This window comes from Bos indicus, chromosome 29 (assembly GCF_029378745.1).
Source record: "Bos indicus isolate NIAB-ARS_2022 breed Sahiwal x Tharparkar chromosome 29, NIAB-ARS_B.indTharparkar_mat_pri_1.0, whole genome shotgun sequence".
Lineage (NCBI taxonomy): Eukaryota > Metazoa > Chordata > Mammalia > Artiodactyla > Bovidae > Bos > Bos indicus.
Genome location: NC_091788.1, coordinates 47944703 through 47969046, shown reverse-complemented (window position 1 = coordinate 47969046; position 24344 = coordinate 47944703). Strand labels below are relative to the sequence as shown.

At 50.4% G+C, this 24344-nt stretch overlaps 1 protein-coding gene across 8 annotated transcripts in view; it reads right to left on the bottom strand.

The window, feature by feature from the left end:
- PPFIA1 (PTPRF interacting protein alpha 1) overlaps positions 1 to 24344 on the bottom strand; it is a 78169-nt gene that overhangs the window by 52765 nt on the left and 1060 nt on the right. For all 8 annotated transcript variants that reach the window (XM_070782775.1, XM_070782773.1, XM_070782774.1 and 5 more), the window contains exon 2: positions 23744 to 24007. In XM_070782775.1, coding sequence (XP_070638876.1) covers positions 23744 to 24007 — 264 coding nt within the window. The remainder of the gene's footprint in view (positions 1 to 23743; positions 24008 to 24344) is intronic.

The following is a 24344-nucleotide window of genomic DNA, read 5'->3' as shown; positions in this document are numbered from 1 at the left end:
CAGTTTTGGATCGTGAATGCATTACAACTAGGCTCAAACACACATGTATTAATCAAAATAGGAACCATTACAATCAACATTTTTGCCAATGAGAAATAAGTTTGTTTACTCCTGAAGGGTAAAAATCCATGCTCTGGGATTCAACGACTCTTGGAAAGCATTTCCTGCCTCCTGCTGGTCGTGGAAGCGTTTTGCCTGTAAGATGTTGTTGAGACGCCTGAAGAAGTGGCAGCTGGCTGGTGACAGGTCAGGTGAATATGGTGGATGAAGCAACACTTCGCAGCCCTATCTGTTCAGCTTCTGCAGTGTTGGTTCCGCGACGTGCAGCCGGGCACTGTGGTGGAGAAGAACCGGGCGGGTTCTGTTGACGAACGCCAGCTGCAGGGGTTGCCGCTTTAGGCGCATCTCATTGATTCGCTGAGCATACTGCTCAGAGGTGATGGTTTCACCAGGATTCAGAAAGCTGCAGGGGATCAGATGGGCAGCAGACCACCAATCAGTGACCATGATCTTTTTTTGGAACAAGTTTGGCTTTGGGAAGTACTTCTGAGCTTATCAGGCCAACCGCTAAGCTGGTCTTTGCCAGTTGTATAAAATCCACTTTTCATCGTACTTTACAATCCGATCGAGAAATGGTTGTTGTTGTGAAGGATAAGAGAAGACAACACTTCAAAATTATTATTATTTTTTTAGTTTTTGGTCAGCTCATGAGGCACCCACTTATCAAGCCTTTCCACCTTTCCAATTTACTTCAAATGCCAAACAACTGTAGACTGGTCGACATCGACTTCAATGACAACTTCTCATGTAGTTATAAGAGGATTAGATTCGATGAGGCTCTCAACTGGTCGTTGTCAAGTTCTGATGGCCGGCCACTAGGCTCATCTTGAAGGCTCTCGTCTCGTTCACAGACTTCTTGAACCACCACTGATAGCAGCAGTGACGGCGGGAGCAGCGGAAGGGGGCTGAGGACGAAGCACACGCACGCACGCCTGGAGCAGGGATACCAGCACGCTGTCTGCTCTCCCACACCACAGCTAACTAAAGCTGGCGTTTCTTGCATGTGTGTGTATGTGTGGATGCCAACTAACACACCCACTTCCCCTCCCTTTTCTATAGTTGAGGACATAACCTAAGGACGTTTCCCCTCAGTCCATAAAGTTCTTTTCCTTTTTCACAGCTGCAATGACCGTATACACCAATGAACTCAAAATCGGTAGCTCGTCCTGTGTGCACCTGCTGAGGGACATTTATGCCTCCGATCTGCTGCTGCGACAAACAACACGACAGCAGATGACCTTGCACACATACCACTGCGCATGTGCGCCATGTTTATTTGTAGGATAATCTCAGACGTTCTGAGTCAAAGGACATTTATTATTTTAATGGACACTGCTAAATGATTCCTCATGGGCCAGCAATGTGTGAAAACATCTGTTGCTTTGAAGTCCCATCATCCTGGGTGTTGCTAAACCTTGGTGTCAACGTTTCTTTTTTGGATCCATCCTGCTCCTTTCTCACCCATCACACACAAGTCCGCAAAACCTTCTGTGTTAGACACTGGCTGCACGCCCGCCCCTGGGTGTGAGCGCTCCCGCACTCCCGCACTCCCCCTGACCCTCTCCAGGCAGGGGATTAGCTGGCGTGTCTCTTACAAAGAAGGCTCAGCTTGTTTGTGAGGTTATTATACTTCCTCATTTTCTCACTTGACAATGTGTAACATGAATGCCACTTTATCCTCGTTTCGGTTACTGTTATTTTTCTTTGATCAAACACAAGTGAGGTTGGTCTGTTTTTACTCATCCTAATATATCTGGACATTCCTATACTGTCCTACAGAATGGCTTCTGACCATCTCCTCTTAAACTGAAATGCTCATTGGCAGGAGTACACACATCTGACTTATATAGTCTTCCACTGCAGTCATGCCAAAACACTTAGATGACAAAATATTTTACTGTAAACAAATGCTAAAAATTCAGTTTATGTTACAATTAGGGTATGTACTGATTTCTTAAACTCATGTGTTTAGGTAGATTTTTAAACAAATGTAATTTTATGAGAAGACAAATTATAATTTAAAATATAATGGGGGTGAGGATGTATGTTTATATGTAGATGACTCACTTTGCTGTACAGCAGAAACTAATACAACACTGTAAAGCAATTATGTGCCAGTAAAAAAATAACGGATGAAAAAAACATTATAAAAAGGAGCTGCTGGGTTGCTCTAAGCACACACAGTCGACTGCTGGCTCACAGGGCCACGTTGGCTAACTCTCTGCGTCTCCCACGCCGTAAGCCACCGCGCACGAGGCGGACAGCAGCTGTGCCGCTCCTGTCGCCTCTCTGCACGCTCTGTGACTCACAGGGTCTTCATGTCTTGACGAAAAAAAGTAAAGATCACAAACGACTATCATCACGTGCCCTGGTGATGGACTGTTCTGCTCAGGTTCAGCTGGCGTGGCCCCTTTACAGTCCTGGGTACATGAGGATGGCCTCACTGCTTTTTAAACGTGAAACTTCATTTGCAAAAGAAAAAAGGCATTAATTTTGCTCAAATGTCACCACCATTTCTCCATTTAGAATCTTTGCCTTTTCTGATTTCCCCACAGCAATAAAGGACAGATTAAAATATTATGCTATTATAAAACAGTAAAAATAACCATAAACCTTTGATTATTTGGTTGGATATTCAAATTACTTATAATATATTACATATATAGTACACATGCCCAAAAAAATATAAGGCAATTTCAAGTACAAAGCAACTCCCCTAGCTTCCCATTAAGACAATTGCCAACTGGCTGGCCACTTTAACATACACTTTAGGAAGGCAGATTGAACAACCAACTCTGACTTGGGCTCGGTCCTACATATTTATGAAAATAGATAAAACGACTTATTCTAGTTGCATGCGAAGTTTTTGTGTCTCAGTTCAGTTCAGGCGCTCAGTCGTGTCCGACTCTTTGCGACCCCATGAACTGCAGCTCGCCAGGCCTCCCTGTCCATCACCAACTCCGGAGTCCACCCTAAGCCATGTCCATTGAGTCGGTGATGCCATCCAACCATCTCATCCTCTGTCGTCCCCTTCTCCTCCTGCCTTCAATCTTTCCCAGCATCAGGGTCTTTTCCAATGAGTCAGCTTTCTTCACAGGTGGCCAAAGTATTGGAGTTTCAGCTTCAACATCAGTCCTTCCAATGAACACCCAGGACTGATCTCCTTTTTGTGTCTAGCATGCTTACATTCTACCTGCGGTCACGTCACGCGAACTGAAAACATCTCTGAGAGATTCTCTGTTTTCTACTCTGCTGTGACCACAGCAGTTCTCACTCTGGGGAGCCACTGGGAAACCCGCGACACTGACCCCACGAGGGCGCCCCGGCCGCGGGACCCCACGCGCTCAGCGCCCCCCACCCCCACGGCCGCGCTCCAGAGCCAGTGGTGGGCCTGCCACAGCCTCCTGGCAATGGCACCACCGCGAAACACGGGCGGACAAGTGTGCGGAGGGGGTGGGGAGGACAGCGTCCGAGCACCCTGAACCTGGAGAGGAAGCCGACGCCACCTCGAGGGAAGGACCGGGCTTGGAGGAGCAGCCCCGCCCGGCGGTAAGGCGCCGTCACCGCCCTCCCCGGCACCACCCCCGGACTGCCCAGGAGGTCACAGCTTAGCAAGTCCTCACAAAGCTTTGTGGTGTGCTCCAGGTTTTTCTGATTTAGTCACAATTTTAGAATATTTCAGGCTTGTCATTAGCTGCCATAGAGCCTCAATTTTGCACCCCCCCCAAAAAAAAGCCACAATCAATTCTTTTACATGGGTTAAAGCAGGAGAAGGGAGCAACAGAGGATGGGATGGCCGCACCAACTCAATGGACAGGAGTTGCAGCAAACTCCAGGAGACAGGGAAGCCTGGCGTGCTGCAGTCCATGAGGTCGCAGAGCCAGACACAACTCAGTGACTGAACAACAACAAAGCACTCTGGGAAATGACTTTATGACATTATTAAATGAGAATATCCGAGACATGCAGGAGCCTTCAGACCCTGCCTTCCAGGGCCCTCACAGGTATCGGCAAACAACTGCACAGAAAGGCTTCTAAGACAGGACCTGCTCTGCTGCCCTGTGAGACTGCAATGTCGGCAGGAAGAGAAATTCTACCACGTTCCCAGCAGGTGCTACTGAAGACCAGCTCTCTGACATGCAACAGGCCCAGCGAACACCGCACCTGCTGTGCTCTAGAGTGGCAACGAGACTCTGGCCAGCACGGAACAGACACGAAGACCACGACTGAACGCCCAAGCCTCAGCGCGCGGGAGATCAAGGACGGCTGAGTGGGCCATGGCCCGGACACACCAGACAGCAGGCAGGGATCTCCAGTGAATCAAAGGACATGGGATAAAACCATACCGAAAGGGCTTTATTAGGGAGTTCTTCCTGGGGCTCTAGTACACTCGGTCAGTAAAATACAAGTTTAAGAATGAGCAGCTTCAGAAGATGCATGGCTACATTTATAGCATTTCCTGAAATTCTGCTGACAAGTCAAAGAAACACAAATGCTCCAGTGTTTAAGGCCATATAGCCAAGGCTGGAAGTAATAAGTACAACTGAACTTGAAAAAGGCTTTTGATTCTCTGTCATGCAGTTTTCTTAACAAGAATGACACTGGCTCCTGGAAAACCACGGAGCTGATTGGTGGAAATGACACAGATAAAGGCTTTATTGTCCACACGGCGTCTCGCTGCCCGCGGGGCCGCCTCTCGGCCTGTCGAGACCCTGCCCGCCCATCGCGAGTCTCCCTGAGAGGCTGGCAGACGACCGGCTCTGCCCCTGGCCACCCCTTTCCCAGGAGCCACACCCGCCAGGCCTTGGTCAGCAGGCCTCCCCTGACCCCCACCCCGTGTCACAGCCGCACACTCTCCTGTAGCCTGAACCGGGGCCTCAGGCCAGGCTGGACCACTCACCTCCTGCTCGAGGCTCTCCCAGGCCTCTTGCAACACTTCATTGCAGGGACCCTCGTCTACTTTGGGGAAGACAGATTCCCCGCACTGTTGAAAACTCAGCCCCTGCGAAGAGCCTGGTGCCATGCAGGTGTACAGGCCGCAGCTCTACATGGAGGCAGGAACTCAGCACCTCCGACAGCAAGGATCGCTACTCTGTAACCTGTCTCATCTCCTGTGGGTCTGTGTATCCCTGTCCTGCAAACCCTCTGACAGGAGTCCCCTGTTACAAGTTTTACCCTTTAATTTAACAAGAGGATACCTCAGCATGAATCAAAGGCCCAGGGACACAACCCTAACTGAAGTTACAATCATGTAACAACATAACCATAGATGGACAGTTTCCTGCCTGGCTCTATTAAGCTTAGTAGATAGAAACACAGCCTGAAGAATGAGTTGCCCTGTTAGTTCAGTCAAATAATTTACTAAACAACGACAACAGTTTCTAAGGCACTATACTAAGTACACTTAAGGTTAAATATTAACTGCAATAACTTTATTTTCGATTAATGCTTTATGGTTTTCAAAGCATTTTCATATATTTTATCACATTTTATTCTCAGCCACCCAGTAAGGCACTCATTGTGACCTCCTTTTAAAATCAGAACACACAAGCCCAGGCAGGTTAGTGAAGTGCAAAGGTCACTGGGTTAATTAGTGGCTTGGAACTGAGAACTGAATACAGACGTTATGTTATCTGCAGAAGATAACCCAGTAAGCACCAGAACCAAGCCCACCTGCAGACCGAGATGCCCCCACCTGTGCTGGGGAGTGCGGGGGAGGGGGGGGGGAGACACAGTGAGGGGTCTGCAGACAGACGTCAAACACGTGGTGAGTGCCGCCAACTCCATGCAGTTATCACAGTGGATGATCCATTCTACTTCTCACTAAAGCCGCCTGTAACGCTGGGAAATGGAGTATCTCTATTTTCTAGATGACAAAACAGTCTTAGAAGTGAAACACCTTGGCTGAGGTCAGTATGGTATTAAGCTGGGGACGTGAAACAGAAGTAGGGGGTGGAGAGAAGGAAAGACTGGGTGGAAAAGAAAAGAATCACTCAACAGCTAGTGAAGAGGAAGCGACTGTCACAGCCTACCAGGAACGTCACCACCATCCCCACAAGGAAAGCGGAAGGGCAGCCACACACCCCCAGGAGCTCTCGTGACTTCTCCTGCTTCCTCAAGCATGGCCTTGATATACATCCAATCCTACTGCTTCATCTGCTTTTTTCTTAAAGTTAAAGGCATTTTAAAAACTGGAGAAAAGATAAAAAGAATAAAAAGTAAAGCCAGCCCCAGGCAGCAGACTCCATCATCTCCTCGAGACGGGGCAGCCTGAGGCCCAGCAGAAATCAGAGGTGTGAGGAGACCACCCAGGGCTGGCCTCGGCCGTGAGACAAAGATGGGGTTTTGCACAAGGGAGCAGGAAGGCATCTGGGAGAAGGGGCGTGCGTGTGTGGGCCATGGTGTGCAGGCAGGCGAGCAGGCTGAGCAGACTGGCTCAGCCAGAAGGACAGGTGTTTATGGAGGGAAGCAGTGTGTGAGCGGAGGGAAGCCGGGACGCGGGCCGGGAGCGCCAACAAGGGGCTGAGCCTTGGCCTCTGCTGCCAGGGAGGGGCACTGCCTGCGCACAGCCGAGGCTCGGGCTCACCCGGGAGCTGGGCGGGCTGGCAAGGAAGGGCAGGAGGCGCCGTGTGAGGCTCAGCACCCAGGGCCCACGCCGGGAAGCCAGAAAATGGAAGAAAAGAGCAGTAGTGTTAGCAAAGAGAAACCCAGACTGTGCCGCGTGGTCCTAGAGGGGACAGAGGGCGGAACGCGGAGGCGGGTGGCGGGGAGGCGGCCGGCACAGCTCTGCACACGGGCCGCGTCCAGAGACTGGCCAAGCCCAGGGCCTCAGTGCGCCCCGAACACAGGGCTGAAGACACAGCCGCGGCAGTCCCCTTTGAGGGGGCATGCTGGCCGCAGAGGTGGACCACCTGCCCCTGACTACGGACAGGGGGCGGGAGGCCAGGATGCTCGTGTGTTCACCAGACACAAGAGGAACACTTCTGTTCTAATGAAAATAATTATCCCACTGCCTGGGGGCAGCAACGGCTTCCTTTCCCTCAATTCTTTCCACAGAAGCTTCCCTAACGTGAAGAAAGCGAACCTAACACCTGCCACTGGGCGCAGGAAATACACAAAGATGGGAACACGAGCTCCCTCTAAATTACTGACGGTATTTAAAGGGACCATAAATGCAGATTACCTGTGTCAGTATGTCTTTATTACCATACAACTTCCAGGGAGATAACTGTAAGATGAAGTTAACTGAAGCAACACCGGTAGGGTTTCAAAGCACAGGAAAACATGCATTCCAAGTCGACACCAAGGAATTTCACTTCTTTGTTGAGGGAAATGAAAATGTTTGAGCAGCAAGATGAGGTATCACCAGCCCAAAGTCGCTTACTGAACAGGTACACCAGAAAATGTCTCACTTTCTGGCAGTGCCTGGCCCTTTTAATGCTCACTAATAGTGATAACAGCTTGGTGAAGCAAGCAGGCGAGACTGGACATCCAGGGGGTTTGCACACAGCGCGCACAGCCCATCAGCAGGAATGCGCTTTCAAGCAATCCCTCAATTCATTGTGAAACTTTTTGGGGACCAAGAATTTCTACGGTTTGCACAAGAAAACAACCTTGGAATGTACATTCTTTCCAACTTAAACCCTTTGTTCTAACCACCCACCACTTTTTCCCCCCCGCATGGGCCTTTCGACCGCTCAGGTAATCAGCAGGCACCCTGCTACACACACCAAAAAGGCAGCACTTCGAGATTGCGAAACTGTCTCCTGCAAAGGGAGTAAAGGTCATCAGGAACAGGAAACAAAAACGAGAGAGCGCGATGGAAACAGAAGGGCTGGAGGAGGAAAACCCCAAGCCCTGATTCCAGTCTCTACCCACTGTACTCGCCTCTCTGGCAGGAGGTCAGGGCAGAGAGGAGCTGGACACGGCCTCTGTCCCCGAGACCTCCCGCCAGGAAGAGGCCTCGCCATCTGCTGCTGAAGCAACTGTTTTCTTCCACTGTCGGTACTTGTGGTCAGGTAGTTGCTGCCTGCCATCTATTTTGGCCACCCAGCCTCGGAGCCCCAATCCTCCGGCTGGGAGGTGCTCTGCCCTTGAGGAACAGCATGTGACCCACAGAAGGAGCCAGAAGCATCAGCCACCTGCTGTCCCAGCCTCTCCCGCACCTGGGGTCAGCGCAGAACAGCCTCAGACTCACCCAACACGGGCCTGGAGCCCAGACTCTGACCAGGAAGCCGCAAGCAACGTTCAGAGGCGGGCAGCCATCTGCAGCTCCGGGTGGCGACGCGGGCAGTGTGGGTGCGGTCTCCAGATAAGCAGCCTCCCCAGAGCCTCGCGCAGCACCACGGGGCCCGCGGCCTCCAGGCCCGGCCCTCCTCGCTTCCCCAGGACGCTGGGAAGGCCGCAGGGTCCACACAGCGACTTACTTCCTGGGTGGATCATGCAGGCAGTCTGTCACTGAGCCCCCAGACGGAGCAGGCTCATTTCACTCACCATGGAGTTCACCCACATTTCTCAGCAAGAAGTGTGAGGGCATGTTAAACATGCCGCTACCTCCCCGACATGTCCCCTCGAGGACACGCTGGGGCACGGGCGGCTGCTGCACACACCGCACACCCCTCCCCGGCCTGCACTCTGCTTGCTTCCCTCTCTCCCCTGCCGGTCACAGCTGACCCCCCGTCGTGGCCACACTTCCTGGCACTCCTCTGCAGCAGCCTGCTGGAGGCCAGGCAGCACTGCCCGCCCCGGGTGCCCGGCTCTGGGGAGGCTCTGTGGAGGCTCAGGGCAGCCGCACAGCCCACAGGGAGGGCCCAGCCCTGCCCCAGCTCCCCGTGAGGCACAACCTCCGAGCCACACGGACGCAAAAGCAGCTCCTTCCACACAGGCAAAGACAAACGCGGTTCAGACAATCCTCGCAGGCTCCCTCGCGTCACTGGATTTCTGGACCTTCTCACAAAGCCTCCATCGACACCCACAGTGGCAACCACACCCCACCCAAGCGCACCGGGACGCCCCCGGGCGGCTGAAGGGCCTGGCCCCGGGAGAGGGACGTCCGTGCCCAGCATCACCCCTCGCTGCTTTGGCCCGGCCGCGGCCAGCCGTCGACCCTGCCCTCTGCCAGAGCAAAAGGCGGTGCAGGAACCGGAGAATTCAGACAGTCATGGGGCGAGAGGGACACGGAAACCGCCCAGGCCCAGGGCTTCCCTACGCACCCCCGACCCCCCGAGGGCAGCGGCCGTGGTGCAGGAGGCCCCTCGAAGATCCTCCAGAGATGGGCTGCTGTCCAGAAAGCTTTGCACTCAGGGGTGAGTTCTCCTTTACTCTACAGAGACGCGCCCAGAGGTTCCAGGTGGTGAGCTGGGGACGGAAGCAGAGCAGAAGGTGCGGAGTGCCGCGGCTACAGTCACGTCACAGGTGAGACAGAGGACGGGGTCACCCGCCCCGACATGCGCGCTGCTCCAGAGCCACAGCGCCCACCTCACTCACTGCTGCAGCGGCCGGCCGGGCTCGCAGGGGAGCAAGCAGGAACCTCACCAGGCGCCGAGAGCCGGCTGAACGACACACGAGCTCCGGGGCTTCGGGCACGCGCTGCAGGAAAGCGTGTCTGCAGAAAGTGATGAGGGACAGAGGAGAAACTCTCTAAAGAGAAACGTCTAGACCCTAAACGTCTGATTCATCAAGGGAAAGAGCCGCAGGAAGAGTCAGACAGAATTAGAAGAGACATCTAAGAAGAGCTGACCTCAAAGATTCGGGGCAGAGAAACCAACTGCCAGCGTCAGGAAATCGCCACATCTGCGCCACGGGACCCTGCCAGGCACTGCGCTGAGCACTGGGGCAGAGCAGCAGGGCAGTGGTCTCCACAGAGACCACTGGAGGGCTCCAATTCCAGGTGGTGCCCAGTTGTCCACAGGCAGGGCATGCGTAGAGGGGCCGGGGCTGAGCCCGCAGGCACACAGAGACCCTCCAGGGAAGAAGCAAACCCTGGCCCTCCCCGGACCAGCCCCGCAGGCCCTCAGGGCACCCTGCCCACCCCCATCTCCTCCTGTGGGAGGAGCCCTGGAGTCAGAATGCCTGGGGCCCAGCACTGACCACCGGCATGGTCTGCCAGCTCCTGGCGCATCAGTCTCTTCATCTATAATGGAGTACATAACAGCACCTTGCTTTCTATTAACGGTACTTTTAATAGAATGGTACTGAAAAAACGGTACTGAACGGTACTGTTCGAAGCATGCTCTGTAGTATCACCACGAGACTTCGCTGAAATAATTCATATAGAGAGGCTTAGAGGCTACTGTATATCACTTATAGGTGGAATTAAGTAAAAAAAAAAAAAAAAAGATTCGGGCATTCCCTGGTGGGCCACTGGGTCAGACTCCACGCCTCCACTGCAGAGGGCACGAGCTCCATCTGTGGTCCAGGAAACTAAGACCCCATGCCCTGCTTAGCACAGCCAAAAACAAAAAAAATACAAGTGAACTTGTGTACAAAACAGAGACAGACCCACAGACAAAGAAACAATCTCATGGACACAAGGGGAGGGTGGGGGAGGGCAGAAGAGGAGTCTGTGACTAACATACACACACTGCTGCTGCTGAGTCGCTCAGTTGTGTCCGGCTCTGTGGGACCCCACAGATGGCAGCCCACCAGGTTCCCCGTCCCTGGGAGTCTCCGGGCAAGAACACTGGAGTGGGCTGCCATTGCCTTCTCCGATGCAGGAAGGTGAAAAGTGAAAGTGAGGTTGCTCAGTCGTGTCCGACTCTGTGCGACCCCATGGACTGCAGCCCACCAGGCTCCTTCGCCCATGGGGTTTTCCAGGCGAGAGTACTGGAGTGGGGTGCCATTGCCTTCTCCGATACGCACACTAGTACATGTGAAACAGATAACAGGGACCTACTGTAGAGCACAGGGAACGCTATTCGGTATTTTTTAATAACCTACGTGGGAGAAGAATCTGAAAAAGAATATATACATATACACGTATAACCCAACCATTTTGCTAAACACCTGAAATTAACAGAACATTATAAATCAACTGCACTTCAATTCTTAAAGGGTCAGAGGCCATAACTGCTGACTATTTCTCACCTGATCTCCCTCAACATGCATCCACACAGCGCTGAGACAACGCCTGACCCACAGCAGGCATTAAGAACCGCTAAATGAAAAGGAACAGCTACTGTCCCTCTGATGAGAATGCTGAAGGCTCAGCTCCGCGAGGTGACCGACGAAGCTGACCGCTAAGTCCCACCAACCCTGCCTGAACAGGCTGCTTTCCTCGGAAGTGCACCCGCCCTGACTCTGACCTGTGTGGGGGGTGTGTGTGGTGTGTGCACGCGCGCGTGTGTTGACCTACCTGAACACAGGCCCAGGCCCAAGTATGAGAGACCTGGTGCCCCCGTCGTCGGCTTGAGGACAGAGGCATGCTGCTTCTGGGTGAAACGCCTGCAGACAGCGCGGGGAGGGGCGAAAGGCCAGCTGGCCGACAGGGGAAGAAAAGGAGCTGAGCCACCAAACGGCAAAATAAAACTCTACACGGACCTTCTTCAACCCTCTGCCCCAACTGGATTCCACACGCAGTCATAAATGAAGCCCTATTTTATGCTGTGATGTGCGTGAAAGCGAATACCACATCAGACTATTCAGATGAATACTCAAGACTACTGGAAAAGCACCCCCGGCCACATCGGTTTCCACTTTAGGGAACAGAGGACCTGACCTTACCTGGCATTCATGTTTCCCATGAACCACTCTACAGGTGGGGAGGAGAGCGGGAGGCCCGGCTTCTAACAGCACCTTCCGGTTTAAGAAAGATTAATGGCTCTGAGTATCGATCAGTCCCGAGCAGAACTCAAACTTCTATAAAGACGACTGGACAGCTTCAGCATGCCACCGCCTGACGTCTATGTTCCTGCCACTGTTGGTAAAGGCTTCAGATTACACGGGCAGGCGGAGAACTGGCCCACGTGCAAAACAGAAAACCTTGGAAATTCAAGGGAGGCTGCAAGTTCCCAAGTTCATTTTCAGAGCAAAATAAAACCTCCCCACAGAATAAGAATGAGATCCGGCTAGCCAAGAATAAGAACTCCCTGGGTGGACCTTCCTTGCCAAGGACCCACAATCCAGGCTGCCAACCTCAGCCAAGAGCTCACTTTCGGCCACAGGGAAAACCTACAAAGTGGAGCATGTTGTCCACATCTAATCAGCAACAGCACGCAGCGAGCCTTCACCGTCTCCCTTCGAGAGTGTTGTTGTTGTTGTGTAAAATAAGAATAAATATAAGAATAAGAATAAATATAAATAATAATAAATAAATAAAAAATAAGAATAAATATGAAACGAGTGGAAAGGCTCCATTTTAATTTATTAAGGAAATAACAATGTGAAATCCAGGGCTCTTAGAAAATGAGCATTTCTGCCTGGCTCTGTTCCCCAGAAGGACCTGAGGGATGCTCACCCCTGTGACAATGAGCACGCCCGGGCCCCAGGTGCTGATTCCCAAATCCCGCCCCACGGAAAGGAGCCGGGGCTTCTCAGAGGGATGAGCCTAAACCTGAGGCAGGAAAAACACAGTGAGGGCCTGGGACGGGTTTTGTGCCAGAAACAAGACGTTCCGAGACTAAGGGGGCCTTGGCCCAAAGCCGCAGGAGCCAATCCAAGGGGGTCAAGGAACCCGTCTCCGGAAATGCGAAGACAGCAGACGAACGCACCGGACAAGCAGCAATGCCAGCGCCCATGGGGCGAGAGAGAAGGGGCAGCGCGGGCGCTCCCTAAGAGGCGAGAGAGCGACTAAACGAGGGCGCTCCCTAAGAGGCGGGCCAGTGACTAGACGGAGCACTGAGCGCCGAGAAATCACTCTGCAACTCCCAGTGTAAGAAGTGAGGTGGCAGGAACACCAAGTGGCCTCAGGGCCCTGGCGGCCCCCGAGGAGCAGCAGCAGTGCAGAGAGTCAGAGACGGGCCTGAAATCACCGCCGCAGCCCAGCGAGCCCACCTTCCACCACGAGTGGGACCACCTGAACCCACACCGTCCCGAAGCGAGGCCAGAAGCGGGCAGGGAGGTAGGCTGGGAGGCCAGCGGGAGCCACTAACTCTGTGGAGCTCGAGCTGCACGTTATTTCTACTTTACCAACCGTTTCCTTAGCGGAAATAAAACTGCTGTCAGAATATGAGCGTTTTTGAGGAGTTTTATACCCAGGGTAGAGCTGGTTCTTTGGAAGAGTTAGTTGCCAGGTTTCTTAGCAGGAGCTAAGAGTTAGCAAGCAGGGGACAGGGTCAGAAGAATGGCCTCTGAGAGAACTAACATATTCACAAAGGCAAAACATGTCATATGAGGGGTGACCTCTTACCCAGCGCGGCTGGGGCGGGACGGGGGTGCGGACAGAGGGCCCACCGGGCTCGAACCCTCCTTGGGTCAACCTGTGTGTGAAGACAGGGTCCAGATGTCACCAGCGGACCCCAGAGGCGGCTCCAAGAGTCAGGAAATCACAGCCCTGCAACCCACCCACAGGAGGCGGGCTGTGTGCGCCAGGCCAGGACCTGGGAGAGCGCACGTCTCCCAGACCGGACCGTGGGAATGGGGGGTGGGGGGCTCAGGCCAGCATCCGGGGTGCAGAGAGGGGAGGGGCCGCCAAAGGCTGTGGGGCGTGTGGGCTGCGGGAGGAGGAGGGCCGTGCTCACAGCTCAGGCCCACCGTCACACAGGACCCTGCAAGGGTACTGGGTCGCAGTCGAACCCAACAGTATAAACAGCTTCAGAAACCACCACCAGGAATGAGCACGTCTTCTAAGTGGGCTTCCGCCCCTCCACCCCCCAAACACGCCTCCAGTGAGGCCACTGAAAGGGCACCCCGAACCTGAGTGCCCAGAGCCCACCCGGCTGAGGAGGACTCACCACGCTGGCTGCCCCCACTCTGACCCTGAGCTCTGTCCTCCCTCACTGGCTCACTCACTTCACCCACCTCGCTCCAGGCACTGAAAATGAACCCACAGTGGGGACAGGGGTGCGTTCAACCTGCTGCGAACGCGCCCTCTTCACTTTGACCCTGGGCTGCCAGACAACTCTGCCCCATGGGGGCTGCATGGCAGAGGCTCAGGGGTGCCCTGCCTCGAGCCACGGCAGCCAGCGCCCCCCAGACCCCGCCAGGTGCTGCCCCTCCGTGCACCGCCGAGGCGCCCCCCCCCTCTCCTGAGGCTCTCCACTCACCGGGCACAGTCTGCCCACTCCTGGCTCAGCCCAGCCTCTGCTGTCAATGGAGGACCTCGGTCCCCAGTGCCTGGGGTGTGGATCCACCCACCTCAGCAGTCACAGACTCTGGGAGAGACAGAGTACAGTCTGGGGTCCCGCCCGCAGTACACCCTGAACACCTCTTTTTTTGACTTTATCTACTGGAGTTCTCTGAGACGTCTTTTTAAAACCTCAACTGTTGCTTTCAAAAAGACTGTAAATTCACTGCACTCAACTTTAAGAATACAATCTTCATGTTCAACCTTCAAGTGAAATTGGAGGGAATACTAAGAGCCATTATTTTTTTCAAACTGAAAAAGAAAACCCGCGTGTGACCACGTCACAGAGTCCCGGAACCCCTCCCTCCTCAGACTCCTCCTCCACCGCCAGCCGCGTCATCGCAAGGCTGCCCTGGGCTGGCAGGGGCGGAGGAAGGCGGGGACCACTCCTCTGTCCCCAGCTCGAGTGGCCGTGGGCTCCACCTTCTTCCCAAGTTCAAGCGGCACTGAAACGGCCAGGAAATGGGGACTCTGAGTAGAAACACCACCCTGGGTACCAAGCAAGGACCCCTGGCTCTTGTTTCCTCCTGTATCAAATACAGATGATCAACAGAATTACTGTGACTGTTACATGTGGCTTCCTTTGGTAGCTCAGATGGTAAAGACTCTCCTGCAATGCAGGATCCCTGGGTCAGGAGGATCCCCTGGAGAAGGAAATGGCAACCCACTCCAGTAATCTTGCCTGGAGAATTCCATGGACGGAGGAGCCTGGCAGGCTGCAGTCCATGGGGTAGCAAAGTCAGGCATGACTGAGCAACTATAACTCACACTCACATGTGGCTTCAGACAAGAGGAGACACACAGGGCGTCCCCACTTCCAGTCACAGACACAAGCTGCTTTAGGTAAGCCTACCAAGAGCTAGAAAAGCTAAATACAGTTTAAAAGAGGTCCCCAGGCAGCCACAACCTAAGATTCCAAACCAAAGGGAAGCAGAGAGACTGAGACGGCCATGCCTTCCCTTAGGGCATCTGAGCAAAGCCAACCCTGGGAGAAAAGGCAGGGGACAAGTCCAGCAGGGGGACTGGCTGACACGGCTCTGGGAGGCTCCCTGGGCTGGGAAGACAGAAATTCGAATGCAGGCCTGACAAGTCAGGCTGGACGTCAGAGACCAAGCTCCCCAAGAAAAAGGGAGGCACGGAACACGTGCCCAACACTCTGCCCAAACCGGCTGAGCGCTGAGCATCAGTCCCCTCGCAGTGCTCAGGAGACTGTGGGCTTCAGGACCTGCCGAGGAGGGGGCCTGGGAGGCAGTCCAGCCTCCAGACGGGGACGCTGGAGGGCTCCTCCCGGGGGTCGGGGGGAAGGTGGGTGAAGGCTGCTGAGACTGAGCTTACAAGGACCCCCCAGCCTCAAGTCCCTCAGGCCCTGAGTGAACAGAGAGCTCTGTCCCCACTGGAGGTCTGCGTCAGAGGAAACTGGAGAAGGCAGCATCACTCAGAACCTCTAGGGTTTTCCAAACATAATGTCCAACATGCAACCAAAAACACAAAAAAGGGTGTAACAACAAACAGGACCAAGAGAGAAAGAACTGAACCAGATCCAGAAGGGTCAGAGGTGTATCGGCCTATCAGAGCTGTGCTAGAGGCATCAGATGCAAACTTCACCGTTCAGAAACATACCTCACAAAAGGAAAAATTTCTGAGAATCAAAACCAACTCTAGAACTTTAAAATACCAGTGACTGAATTTAAGAACTCAATCTCTGGGCTTAACATCAAATTGGAAGTAGCTGAAGAGAGGATCAGTGAACTGAAGGATGGATCTGTTAAAAAAAAAAAAGGGAAAAAAGTATTGAATATATCGAAGGAGCCCGTTGTTAATCTATGCTTTTAAAAACTATAAATGGGGCCCCTCACGGTGGAGAGAAAGGGGAATAAGACAGAAAGGGGAATAAGAAGTGCCTACAGGGACTGAAACTAAAGAGCCTCTTAATGAAAGCAAAAGAGGAGAGTGAAAAAGCTGGCATAAAACTCAACATTCAAAAAATGAAAATGATGGCATCTGGTCCCATCACTTCATGGCAAATAAATGGGGAAACAATGGAAACAGTGACAGACTTTATTTTCTTGGGCTCCAAAATTACTACAGATGGTGAAATTAAAAGATGCTTGCTCCTTGGAAGGAAAGCCGTGACAAACCTAGGCAGCGCATTCAAAAGCAGAGACATCACTTTGCTGACACAGGTCCATCTAGTCAAAGCTATGGTTTTTCCAGTAGCCATGTATGGATGTGAGAGCTGGACTATAAAGAAAGCTGAGTACTGAAGAATTGATGCTTTTGAACTGTGGTGTTGGAGAAGACTCTTGAGAGTGTCCTGGACTGCAAGGAGATCCAACTAGTCCATCCTAAAGGAAATCAGTCCTGAATATTCATTGGAAGGAGTGATGCTGAAGCTCCAATACTTTGGCCCCCTGATGGGACGAGCTGACTCACTGGAAAAGACCCTGATGCTGGGGAAGATTGAAGGCAGGAGGAGAAGGGGACGACAGAGGATGAGATGTCTGGATGGCATCACCGACTCTATGGACATGAGTCTGAGCAAGCTCCGGGAGGTGGTGAAGGACAGGGAGGCCTGGCGTGCTGCCGTCCACGGGGTTGCAGCGAGTCGGACACCAAGCGACTGAACTGACTGACAGGGACGGTGGCAAGAGTTGGTTCAAGAATCAGACCACTGACTCAAAAATGAAAACCACACATTGGTTTCAGCAGCTCTGCAGGTGCCTAAGGCAAGAAGAAAATGTCAAAGCACTCAGAGGGAAAAAGGTGTGGCTTTTAATAGCACAACAACACTGAGAGCTGACTTCCCATGAACAAGGAAGTCAGAAGATAATGGACTGGCATCTGTAAAATGCTGCAAAACAAATAACCACCAACCGGGAATTCTATACCCAACAAAAACACTCTTCGAAAGTGAAAGCAAAATAAAGACTTTTAGGGCAAATGGAAATGAGACAACTCATCACCCAAAGACATGAACTAAAAAAATATGAAGGCAGTTCTTTGGGAAAAAGAAAAGTAGTCCCTGACAGAAATACAAAAAGCAAGTGAAGACCAACTATGAGGTAGCTGTGAGGGTAAATATTACGCTACAAAACGATGATAATGCCAAAAACGTATCTAAAATTGTAAAGGATAACAGTGACAAAGAGGAAACAGTCGTGTCAGGGAGGCAGGAAAAGCACTAAGTTAGACTTGAATGTGAAACACACGCTGTGTCTGCGAATGCACACCTGCCAACCTGACAGGGGAGTGCGGAGTCAGGACAGCACTGCCTGCTCCTGAGAGGCAGCAAGAGAGGGGCAGAGAGGAGGCGGCGCAGACGGAAAACGGTGACAAGGTGTCTCCAGACGGAAATACCCAAACTATACACACAGCGATACTCTCACTCAAAGGCGAGAAGTGTCAAACCGATTAAAGGGAGACTATACACTATTCACAGGGGCACACGTCAAGACGCAAGACCACAGACAGGTGGAAGCAAAAGATGCCCAGGCAAACAGGACCGAGAACCGACGCGGCAGCACCACCGCCAGACATCGTCTAAAGAGAAGCCCCGCCAGCGAGGAAGCGGAGCGTCTCAGATGGACACAAGTCCAGCCCAGGACGAAGACGAGGATTCCAAACGTGAATGTGCCCAATAACACAACCTCAGAATATCAAAACACGGACTGACAGCAAGAGAAAAGGAGAAACAGCCAAGTTCACAACCGCAGTGGGAGACGTCAAAGAACACATCTCGTGGAACTGGGCTCCTGGAATGTAGTCACCTGCAGCCATGAAGTGCCTGGAATGCGGCTGGCTCTACAGTGAGATGTGCTGCGAGCATGACACATACACTGGATTTCGAAGGCTCAGCGTGAACAGAAGAACGTAAAATATTTCATTAGGTTTTATCATGCTGATTACACACTGAAATGGTAACATTTTGGGTGTGTTAAATAAAATATATTACAGTTAATTTCACCTATTTCTGCTTGATTCAACGTGGCTACCAGAATCTGAATTACATGATTAACAAACCTGATTAATTGACACAACAGGAGCCACTGCATTCCCACTGATACACGTTATTTTCAAAGGCCCAAGGAACACATAACAAAGTGAATATATATGGGGCCACCAGGGAAGCTTGAATTATTTCAAAGGACTGAAATCATACAGGGATTATTACTGAAATAACACTTAGGGATTGCAATGGGCTGACAGTTTATGTGCCCTCAAACTTCACCCCGAATGCAGTGATGATCCTAGGAGGCAGGGACTCTGGGAGGGGATCAGGGCAGGAGGGAATGAGCTGCCGTGCTGAGGGCAGGGAGAAGCGGGCAGTCTAGGAAGCAGGAAACCGGCTTCAGCAGACGTGGCACCTGCTGGCACCTTGATCTTGGGACTCACCAGCCTCCAGGACTACAAGAAACAACTTTCTGTTGTTCACCAGGTAGTCCACGGTATTTAAAACAGTAGCCCAAAAAGACTAAGACGGGGCTCTTCATGGAATTAGGTTAGAAATAAAAAAAGGGTCACTAGAAAAACTTCCCCAAACACTGGGAAGTTGAATGACATACTTCTTTAAGAACTTCATGAATAATAACTTTAAAACACACAACGAAAATTAGAAAACACTTTTACATAAAAGATAATGGAAATTTGGCTTATTCAAATTTGTGGGATGCAGTGAACTGTGTTTAGAGAGTAACTTAAAGCCTTAAACACAAATACTGGAAAAGAAGGAAGGCTAAAAATCAGTTAACCCTCTATCTCAAGAAACCAGAAAAAAAGAATAGCAAACGAAACACAAGGCAGATGAAAGAAAAAGGAGCAGAAAATACGGAAACAGAAAACAAATATGAAGTTTTTAAAAAACAGAGCCAAAAGCTGGCTCTTCCAAAGAACTGATAAATTAGACTGATTAAGAAAAAGAGACAAAGCGCAAATCACCAGCATCGGGGATTTTTAAAAGCGGAGACAACACATCTTGCAGATAAGAAAGATATTCTGAACCACAGGACACTTACTAACTGGGGAGTCTGCTGGCCTCAATAAATTCCTAGCAGGGGGGAAATGCTTTACCTAAATAGACCCAAGAAGACATACAAAGTCAGAAAATTTGATTTGCATGAAAAAAATTAAATCTGAAATTAAAAGCCTCCTGACAATGAAACCAACTGGCTTTGCCAATCAATTCTTCCAAAAATCTAGGAAAGAAAACAGCAATCTCACAGAACTCTGGAGGTAAACAAGGAACACTCTCCACCTTGTTTTATAAGGACTAGCATAACCTAGATACTAAAACCAACAAGGAAAAGAAGTACAAGAAAGAAAAATTACAGACTCTGAGTACAGATGAAATAATCCTAAATAAAACACTAACAAATAAAGCCCAACAAAAGGAGAATACATCGAGATCAGGTTGGGATTGTTTTAGAATCACAAAATTTTTTAAAAGTTAAATCACCACATAAAAGAAAAATCACCTGTTTCAAAATCTGCAGAAAATAAACTTAAGAAAATTTAATGTAACAATTTTAGTTCATGACTAAGAAAAAACTCTTATCAAATTAACAGGAGAATTTACATATTTTGATAAAAAATATCTACAAAAAAGCTAATATCACACGTGATGGTGAAATACCGAAAGCTTTTCCTCTGATAATGGGAAAGAGACAAGGATACTTATTCTCACTACTTCTGTTCACCACTATGCTGGAAATCCTAGTCAGTACAATAAGGCAAGAAAAAGAAAAGGGTTATCACAGTTGGAAAGAGGGAAAACAAAGCACTTATTTGCAGACATAATCGTGTATACATAAAAAAATACAAGAATTATTTGAAATAAATGGATTCAGCAAGTGAATATAGAAAAATCAATTCTATCTCTACATATTAGTGATTTATAATGGCATTGAAAATATCATATCTAATCAAACATGTACAAGACACACAGCAAACTATAAAAGAAGATCTAAAAACTGGAGAGCTATACACATTGTGTTCACGGATTACAAGAACAATATTAAAAAGATGTCACTTCTCCCCTCACTGGTCAACAAATTAAATTCAACCTTAATTAAAATCCCAGCATTTTCTGGGGAAAGACGGCCAAGTGGGTTCTAAAACTTTTCTGAAAATGCAAAGGGTCAAGATTAGCCAAGGTAATACTGATTAAGGACTCAGCTGTAGGATATAAATTACCAGATCTGATACCAACTCAATCAAAGGTCATTTAGGCAGTGTGGCATTTGTGCGAAAAAGACAACAAGATCAGTGAAGCACAGGGGAGTCCAGACAGACCCACACGTTTACAGTCACTTGGTTTACAGCAGAGATGACACTGGGGAAAGGATAGTTAAAAAAAAATTACCCCTGGATACCCATTCCTCAAAAGAGGAAAAAGGAAGCAAGGCCCCTGTCTCACACCATAAACAAAACCAACTTCAGATGGATTACAGATCCAGCTGTAAAAGATAAACAATAAAGCTTTTACAAGATAGTCTCTTCATGTGGCTTCTTGTTAATATCTCTCAATGGCCACAAGTGCATTAAAGATTACTGAAAAGACTGGTCACCTGGGATACGTTAAAGTAAGACATTGTATTTTTTAAAGGACACCACTCAGAGAGAGTAAAGGCAGACACACTCAAGAAAGTAAAAAAAAAAAAAAAAAACCTGCCATACATACGTGTACTCAGAGGATATAAAAAGAACTCCTAAATTCAATAAGAAACAAGACAGACAGTCCAACTGAAAAATGGGCAAAAGACAATTACTTCATCAAAAAAGGTTTTCCAATGGCACCAAACGCCCAGAGAGAAGCAGTGGCTCTGCTTGGGGGTGGGTGGGGCGGGGACGGACAGGGACTAGCAAGACCCCACCCCACGGAGCTGCCGCTGCTCAGCACCCCCAGCCAGCCACAACCAGAACCCAGGACAGCAAGGGGCACAAGCCCCGGAGGCTCACACTCGGGGCGGGGGCAGGACGACCGTCATGGTCACCACCGAGGGTCGAACACACTCCATCCCCTGGCAGTGCTACGCCTTTGAACACACCCCACAGAGATGCATGCACATCCGCACCAGAAAGCAAGAAGAACATTCAGGGCAGCATTTGTAAAACCTAGAAACAACTCAGATCCCCATGAACAACAGAAAGAATAAACGACGGTACATTCAAGTGTGCTCAGTCGCTCAGTCACGTCCAGCTCTCCGCAACCCCATGGACTACACAGCCCACCAGGCTCCTCTGTCCATGGAATTTTCCAGGCAAGAATACTGGAGTGGGTTGCCATTCCCTACTCCAGGAAACTTTCCCGACCTAGGGGTCAAACCTGCGACTCCTGGATTGGCAGGTGGGTTCTCTACCACCGAGCCATCTGGGAAGCCCTGTGTACATTCATTCACTGGGTTACATAGCAGGCGAGAACCAACCAACCTACATGGACAGAGCTCGCAAAAATAATGCTGAACGAAAGAATCAAGAAATAAAATACACATATTACTTTCATTTGCACCAAGTCAAGAACATGTCAAATTAATCAATGATGAAAAGACTACAGTTAGCTCTGGGAGAGATGCTGGGAGCGGGTGGGAGGGGCTCCTGGGAAGCCTGAGAATGTTCTTTTCTTGGTCTGGGCAGTAATTATAAGAGTGTGTTCACAGGGTGAAAACTTCACTGCAATGTACATTTATGACGTGTGAATTTTTCTGACCTGTGTTCTGTTACGGTAAAGTTTTTTTAAGTACATTGTTACTTCCTACATATCTGGCAGGATTATTCATACGCCTACCTGATCACACAATTAGCCACCAAACAGACCACAGATGCCAAGAAAGGGAAGGATCCAAGGAAGGCTGACTTGCTGGTTCCCATGTTTCTAAAACGCTGCACTCAGGCGCTCAGTAGGTGAGCGGTGACATCATCGCATTCTTCACTCAACAAGGCATTTCCAGGCTACACCACGGAGCAGTAGCTGGAAACAAAGCACTGAGCGCTGTCCCACTGCTGGTGACAACCTCCACCGCACGAGACCGCACGAGACTGCACTCGACAAGACTCCCGGCCCTTCCCTGCTTCGTCCCTGTGCTTATCCTTCCAAAAAACTACATGTCCGCGGCTGCACCTCAAATTACAATAAGACAAATACGATTATGAAAGAACAAAAGAAAAATGCCCAAGTACTGAAAAGATTTACAAATACTACGATGAAATCCCAGTAAAGCACAACTTGGGCAACCCTTCGAAGCTGCGGTGGTGGCGGTGGCTGTTCAGTCTAAGTCGTGTCCAGCTCTTTGTGACCCCGTGGGCTGCAGCACACAGTCCTTCACCATCTCCTGGAGACAGTGGTACTGGCGACAAAATTGGACCCAAACAAGCCTGGTAATTTACAAGACTCAAACGGGAAAAAACTTCCATGATTCTCACATCTGACAGAGAAGGAACGTTACAGCACTGACGTCAAATTCCTGTTGCTAAAGAGGAAATCCAAATGTTTGGCTTATCAATCTTTCAGGAGACTTGACGAAAGCCAAGAAATGCATTAAGGCTAGTAATTATTCATTTACTAATTTACCACTGCAGACCCGTCATGAGAGAATGCATGCACGCTTATTCAGGTCTATCTGACAGCACCATAAAGGCGCCTATTCTGAGTACGGCAAACAGCACCTCCGCAGCCATAAACACCCAAGGAACCTTGGCGTCTCCCACTACACTCTGCGCCGCCCAGCGCAGTCTTCAGCTGACACCTCCCTGCACTCATCATTAGATCCTCAGAGCCACAAGAAAAGGCCTGGACACACGGCTGCAAACGCAACGCCCTTAGATGAAAACCTTGTTGTGACCGTGAGCTTTATAACCTTCAGCTGCTAAAGAGAAAGTGCTGAAGGAGCCCATCTTCAGTCTTCTATCCCCTGAGACAACCTGACTTACAAAGCACGGGGCTGCTGGGAAAGGCAGACTGTAAACATTCTCTTCCTGGGAGAGCCATTCCTTTTGTCCAGGACGCTGCATTAGGAAACTGGAAATACGTGATGCAACCCACGGAGTCACACGATTAGGAGGGGAAAGGCTTACGGCAACAAAGCTGAAGGCACCACAGAAACTGGTTACTTGGTGGCCCTTTTTTCCAAAACTCTGCAGCTCTCCTGCAAATCTAGGCGGCTCCTTCTGCTGCCCCCCCCCCGCCCAAGAGATGAACAGGACCGATAAGGTGTCTTCACAGGACTTGACAGTGCACCACAGTTTGCTCTAGCTAAGAAGTTCAATCCCTCAGGAACTTTATCTGTATGTGACTTACAACTAACAGAACCACCATTGCGCAAGTGATGATGGCAAAATACACATCTAAAATAGCAGCATCCCCTCAAAAAAGCGTTTAGACAAAAACCTGCAGGGGAAGGTCAGCCATACCTGTGGAAGCGCAGTATTGAGCTGCCTCTGCAAGGAATCTCTTTCGTGACCAACCTCGTGCAGTTTCCCCTGGGTTAATGCCAGCGTTTCTTGGGTCTCTCTCAGCGTGTCGAGAAGACGGTCCCTCTCTTCCAGCATAGAGACCATCAACTGTTCAAAATGTGAATCCGCATCTGGCTGCGAAGGGGAGCTGGACCCTTGGCTCCCACTTCCTCCCGGGGGGCCTTCTGCTTCACTGATGGTCGGCATCACCTCGCACATCATCTTGAAAAAAAGAGACCCGGACCACCGTCATCAGGCGCTTCTAAATAAAGGCTTCTACAAAGCTGCAACTTTCTAGCTATCTGGAGCTGATAAATGAGAGGCCTTCCTATTTCCAGATCTGACTGTTAGGCTCTGTAGAGAGAAGTAGTCAGGGAAAATACACACAGGCCTATCCGAAGTGCAAGGCACACCCAACAGGAGAACATGACTACTGACCATAATCAGTGAAGGGGTAAAGACCACACAGACTACCCCTCACACAAAGGACAAACCCTGTGGCATTTTGTTTGCAAAGCCGTACTTTCTGATTGTTGAAAAACAAGTGTGCTTCTGTAAC